The 6,382-nt window shown below is 40.6% G+C and overlaps 1 protein-coding gene and 1 long non-coding RNA gene across 3 annotated transcripts; one reads left to right on the forward strand and one right to left on the reverse strand.

Moving 5' to 3' along the window:
• Positions 1-553: 553 nt before the first annotated feature.
• Positions 554-2,337, reverse strand: LOC127498524 (uncharacterized). 2 transcript variants are annotated; one of them, XR_007925909.1, is made up of 2 exons: positions 1,100-2,337; positions 554-971 (listed from the first exon to the last, which is right to left on the reverse strand). It is a non-coding gene; the product is annotated as an uncharacterized LOC127498524 (long non-coding RNA). The 2 variants fall into 2 exon arrangements; XR_007925908.1 differs by having other exon boundaries at positions 554-1,026.
• Positions 846-5,866, forward strand: LOC127498516 (mitochondrial basic amino acids transporter-like). The gene is made up of 4 exons (XM_051867937.1): positions 846-994; positions 2,354-2,397; positions 3,481-3,564; positions 3,857-5,866. The coding sequence occupies exons 1-4, from the start codon at positions 961-963 to the stop codon at positions 4,595-4,597; spliced, it is 903 nt and encodes a 300-aa protein (XP_051723897.1). The 5' UTR covers positions 846-960; the 3' UTR covers positions 4,598-5,866.
• Positions 5,867-6,382: the final 516 nt, after the last annotated feature.

Below are 6,382 nucleotides of genomic sequence, written 5' to 3' on the forward strand. Positions count from 1 at the left end.
AGGTAATGGAAGAAATTTTTAAGAAACCAAATATAATAAAGATACAAAATATAGTTTTGGGTATAGGATATATGCTACTTACTAAAGATGAGTTATATTTATTTAGAATACTAAGAATTATGGCTTTTAAAGTAATAACAAAAGTTTGGAGAGAATCCCACGTTTTAAATGATTGGTTAGATTTCTAAAGTACATTCAGTGAGATGAGGTCATGTGAAAAAGAGCAAAACTACACTTCTGGACACTTCTAAAAATCAAAGAAAATAAAATTTAATATAAAGGAATATATTACATTACATTAATTACTTTTTTCATATAAAAGGATCCTTTTTAATTTATCTTCATTGTTTATTTATTATTATTATTTGATGTTTAAATAATATTGTATTATTAGTATATTAAAAGAGCTTGATATATATGTGAATGTTAACTTTTTTAATATGTAAAAGTACTTAATTATTGTTCTAATTATGTGTTTTTATGCATTGGTGGAGAGTATATCACAAGAAAAAAATGAAAGTAGAAGAAAACGAACAATTATTGGGGAAAAATATGTCTTTAAAGGAAATGTTTATTTGTATAATTATGTTAAATGAGTTTGAATGGAAAGAAAGTTTATTTTATTTAATGTAACAGTTTAGTCGATAATAACTACATATTAAGTTCTACTGCACTGGAAATCAGATCCTGCAGCATTATGAGTTGATTTACTCTCTCTGGCAGTAAATCGTGTCTGTAAGCACAGACGTGTATGATGATGATGATGATGATGATGGGGGTGTTTCTTCATCCTTGAGTTTCTATTGGTCACAGATGGACTTTCCCCTTCATATCAACTTCATTCAGTAAAAATAGCGGCCCCGTTGGCAGCAGCTGCTGGTGAGCGCAGACCAACACACCGAGCAGAAGACCAGAGGGACAGACCACCGGCTCTTCATCTTCATCATCATCACCTCAGGAATGGCTCTGGACTTTGTTGCAGGATGTATTGGAGGTAAGACACACGTCACATGTCATTTCACTGCACTGCAAGTGCAATAATGAGTCGAATAACATGTGAAGTATTGAACAGCATGAATCCTACATCTAGTGTACTGACCTCATGCTGGAGATGAGAATATCTCTCTGGTCAGACTGATTGAGAACGAGCCGTTGTTCCCGACAACTCCTTGACTCCAGACATTCCTACTCTTCTGATGTCAATGCAGCAATTCTTCAGTCTGAAACGCTCATCATCCTTCACATGCTGCTAAATCAAAATCATTCTGAACTGAAGCTCATTGAACAGGAATGATCCTGTGAAGCATGTGTAAGTTTTCCAGACAGTGTTCAGCTCTGTAGATCAACGGCACAGACATCAGTGGATCATGATTCTGTAATCGTCACATCGACAGGTCAAGCAGATCTTGCCACATGCCCGTATGACGCAGGTATTCCAGCGCTGCGCTTTCATTCGACGGGTCAAGGACTCCGGCCGCAGCAGAGCTCAAACACTCGTCATATCTCAAACACGATTGCATCACACGTTTCAGTCAAATATAACATGCTCCTAATCATCATGACAGAGTTAAAACAGGGTCTGAAATCATGAGATTGCCTTCCTGAAGCTCAAACAGTAGAGCAGGTGCTCGCAACACCAAGATCATGGGTTCGATTCCCAGGGAAAGCATGAACTAATCACATTCAAATAAATGAAAGTCACTTTGGATACAAACATCTGCCAAATGCATGAATGTAAATGTTCAAAGAGTATAGTGAAACAGATTTGCAACACCAAGGTCGTGGGTTCGATTCCCAGGAAAAGCATGAACAGATTTCATAAAGAATACAGTGAAGTGAATGCAATGTAAATTTATTTTGGATATATGCATCTGCCAAATTCATTAATGTATTGTAAATGATTAAAAAGTATAATGAAACAGATTTGCAACACCAAGGTCATGGGTTCGATTCCTACGGAAAGCATGAACAGATTTCATAAAGAATACAGTTAATGCAATGTAAGTCACTTTTTGATACAAGAATCTGCCAAATGCATGAATGTAAATATAAAAATAGTGAAATAGATTTGCAACACCAAGGTCATGGGTTCGATTCCCAGGAAGGCATGAACAGATTACATAAAGAATACAGTGAATCCAATGCAATTCACTTTTCGATACAAGAATCTGCCAAATCCATGAATGTGAATGTTTAAAGAGTATAGTGAAACATTTGAAACACGAAGGTCATGGGTTCGATTCCCAGGGAATGCATGAACAGCTTGCATAAAGAATAAAGTGAATGCAATGTAAGTCACTTTTGGATACAAACATCTGCCAAATACATGAATGTGAATGTTCTCATGTTGCAGGTGCCGCAGGTGTGCTGGTCGGACATCCATTCGACACGGTTAAGGTACGTTTGGCTTGAACACTGAATGCATGTGGGGATGAACCAACAAACTGACAGCTTGTGTTACATAAAGTGTTTTTGCATTCGCGGTTTGATAAATCATCATGTACTAGACTGTACACTCTTAAAACTAAAGGTTCTGTAGTGGCACTGATGGTCCCATGAAGAACCTTAAACAGCCACTGAACCAAAGGGTTCTTCCTCATTTTGGAACCTTTATTTTTAAGAGTTTATAATCAATTAAAATGTACTTACAACTACAAATTATATTAATATGTCAATGATTTAGTTTGACATTTGGGAGTTCCTGTGAAAGAGTAGAGCATGACACTTACAGGCAATGCAAGAACTAATCGAAATGTATAGACCAACAAAAACATATTCTAAGAACATTTTGCTGACATTCCCATTGGATAAAAGCATCTGGCAAATGTGTAGCTGATTTAGTGCATCAACACTGATCAAGAAGCATGTCTTTACTGTGATCAACTACAAACTCCCACTGGACCAACCAACAGCTGAGACACACAAATGCTCAGAGATGTGTGTTGCATTGAGTATTAGAGGTTGTTGTTGTCATTAGTGTTGCATGTGTGTTTCTGTGAATGAAAACTAACACTCAAAGAGAGTTGTTGTACTTAAAGGCAAAGGGCAAGATACACAAACGCCTGCTTCTGATCGAGTCTCACATGAGCTCGTGTATTAAGCGCATATTTGGACCTAAAGCCTCTTTAGCACCAGCCGTTTGAGCCGGAATATCTCTCGTCTTGCCTTGGTGCCTTTAACCTGATCATAACTTCACAGCCGAAGGGTCTTTCACAGCAAAAGTATTGCTTTGTTGTAGATGAGAGTGAGGCTGTTACACCGGCCGCACGGAGGTTTAACCTAGTAAGTAAAGACCAGGTCAATTCCTCTGTTTCCATTGGACTGGAATGTCATTGAATATAATTCCACACACAGCAAGGACAAACATCACCTAGATCTACTTTCATTCACTTCTTTGTGATTTCTGCTGTTTGTCAACCATTACTAGTGGCCTGATTACAGCATTAATTCCTGTTTAATGAGAAAAACTCTCTGTTCTAGGTGCGACTGCAGGTTCAAAGTGTGGACAAGCCCTTGTACCGCGGGACGTATCACTGCTTCCAGTCAATCGTTCGCCAAGAATCGGTGAGTAGGATTTATTATTAGCCTGATGATGTCTTTACAAGCAACAAGCATTGAAAGTTCCTGAACTGCAGATCTTAAAATCATTAAAAATCTCTGGCGTGAAAGTTTAACATGCTGGTTTTAGTTCTAGTTAACTTTAATAACCCTGCTGAGCTCCAGGAGTTACTTGAGACCCGTCAGGAATGAGCACGCGGAGCTAAATTAAGCACAAGGAACATCTATATCTGTCTGAGAGACGAAGGGTTTCGGGTTCTGAAGACATTAACCCTTCACTCCGTTTCTGTTTCTCCAGATGTTGGGCCTCTATAAGGGCATCGGCTCCCCAATGATGGGCCTGACCTTCATCAATGCCATCGTGTTCGGCGTCCAGGGCAACGCCATGCGCATGTTGGCCGCAGACACGCCGCTGCATCAGTTCCTGGCGGGCGCGGCGGCCGGACTCATCCAGTGCGTCATCTGCTGCCCGATGGAGCTGGCCAAGACCCGCATGCAGATGCAGGGAACGGGCCAGAAGAGCCCGTCCAGGAAGCTCTACAAAAACTCTCTGGACTGTCTGGTCCGCATCTACCGTAAGGAGGGAATCCGAGGAATCAACCGAGGAATGGTGACCACCGTCATCCGCGAGACACCCGGCTTCGGCATCTACTTCCTCACCTACGACACGCTGACGCGATCGCTGCGCTGCGAACCCGACGACGGCTACATCATTCCCAAGCTGCTCCTTGCGGGCGGCATGTCAGGAATCGCATCCTGGCTCTCCACCTATCCCGTGGACGTCATCAAGTCCCGCCTCCAGGCGGATGGCGTGGGCGGAGCCAACAGGTACGACGGCATAATGGACTGCGTCCGTCAGAGCTGGCGGCGGGAGGGATGGAGGGTGTTCACTCGCGGCCTGACCTCGACTCTCCTGAGAGCGTTTCCCGTCAACGCCACCACCTTCGCCACCGTCACGCTCTTCCTCATGTACATGCGCGAGGACGAATGCGTGAAGGACTGCGAGTCCATGCCGACCTTGCAGCACAGCAGCCTGTGACTGAAAGACTTCAGCCATGGATCCTTTTGACATGAACTTATGAAGAGAGAAAAGGTCAATCAGGCTGAATAATGATTGATGGACCACTGAAATATTGGGATGAGAGAAAGTCTCCATTGGGTTCAAGGATTCCCACATTTGGCAGTGCTTTTATCCAAGGCCACTTGCACAGTTACATCTGATCAGTTCTTGCTTTCCCTGGGAATCGAATCCATGACCTTGGTGTTGTGAGCGCCGCGATCTACTGTTTGAGCTAAAGATCATCATCCATAGAAACATCTGACGCTGATGAAGGATCTACCGACGTAGAGATGAATCACAGGAGCTTTTGGACAGAACCACATGTGAGAGGCTGAACTGTGACTTAGTTCTTCTGTCCTGTTCTCACGCCGTCAGAAAAAATGTGCAAAAAATAATTCCTATAAATGATGCAACAGCTTGTCATCTGGAGCATTACTGTCGAAGGGGCACCTTTGTACCTTACTCATAGTAGTACCTTAAGGGCAAGCATTGCATTACAGACCTCTACAGACACGTTGGTTTTACACTGAAACAGTGATAATGTTCACTTCCACAATGTCACACATTTCCAAGATGTTCGACAAGACAAATCATTACATTATATAGCTGAAAACCATTTCACTTCCACACATTTCCAGGTTCACATCAGTACCTTCTAGAGTAGTAATATTTACCTTATTTACCTCTAAAAAGGTTCATAGTAGTACCTGGAGGGTACTCAGGTACTACTTTTAGAGGTAAATAAGGTATGAAGTTGACAAGCTGTTGCATCCCTCAAGATACACGTTTTGCACATTTTTTCCCAATCTTGATTATTACTCTCAAGTGTTTCTTCACGGGTACAAAATTTGAGACTTTCCCTTTCAACATAAAAGTAAATCTTTAAATGCCAAGATCTGTAAAAAGTGTTGCTGCTGAGACTCTCAGACCTGAAGATTGTCCAAGAAATGGTCCTAACATGTTTACATACATATTTTCTAATGGTTATTTAATCTTTACATGCACCTTAAATGTGACTCGTTCCTGACATGACTGTAATTAACATATTCCTGATGTATATTTGCATAATTTGTTTTTGTTCTCTAGTATTATTGTGAATGTAAATAGTATGAGGGGATTAGCAGATGGATTGTTGATGACTGTTTGATTGATTGTCAGTGTTTTTACTTCATGAATGTCAAGGGAACACGTGTTACACACGGATCAGCAGTCACGCTTCAACATTAAATAAATGAATATGGAAACACATTCAGGAATATTTGTCTATGGATCATTATTAAGGGTTAACTGACTATGAATGACATGAATGAGTGAATGTAAAGACACTATGTTACTTCTGAGTCTAATCTTGGCATGTGAGACGTGTGTAAAACACTAAGCGTCAGATGCTTGTTGACTTTGTAAATAATTACAGGAGGAAAAACTGGCCATCATACGCTCATCGACTGAAGGCTGGAATAAACTACATGACTTCTGTGCCGATTTTCCCCCAGATTTACAGTCAGGGTGAGAAAAGTCAGAGCCAGTCTGCCAATGGAGTCAAAAAAATAAACTTAATTCAAAGAGAAAACAAGGTTATTTTTTTGGAATCCATTGGCAGATATTTGTTCTCGTTTTAAGCACAAACTCACTTCATTTTGACACATTTCTAAAGTCATTTCTCTTCTTCAGTAAATGTATCTTGATTTAAGAATGTTTCGATATTTGTGCTGGAAAACAAGACAGAAACACTGAGGAAGAACATAATTTTTTGTAGTGTAGATG

This window comes from Ctenopharyngodon idella, chromosome 17 (assembly GCF_019924925.1).
Source record: "Ctenopharyngodon idella isolate HZGC_01 chromosome 17, HZGC01, whole genome shotgun sequence".
Taxonomy (NCBI): domain Eukaryota; kingdom Metazoa; phylum Chordata; class Actinopteri; order Cypriniformes; family Xenocyprididae; genus Ctenopharyngodon; species Ctenopharyngodon idella.

Bases quoted from the DNA above. Each gene is read 5' to 3' on its own strand.
- LOC127498516 (XM_051867937.1), top strand. From the start codon at position 961: ATGGCTCTGGACTTTGTTGCAGGATGTATTGGAG. The intron at 995-2,353 runs GTAAGACACACG...CTCATGTTGCAG, and splicing joins TGTTGCAGGATGTATTGGAG to GTGCCGCAGGTGTGCTGGTC. The intron at 3,565-3,856 runs GTGAGTAGGATT...CTGTTTCTCCAG, and splicing joins CAATCGTTCGCCAAGAATCG to ATGTTGGGCCTCTATAAGGG.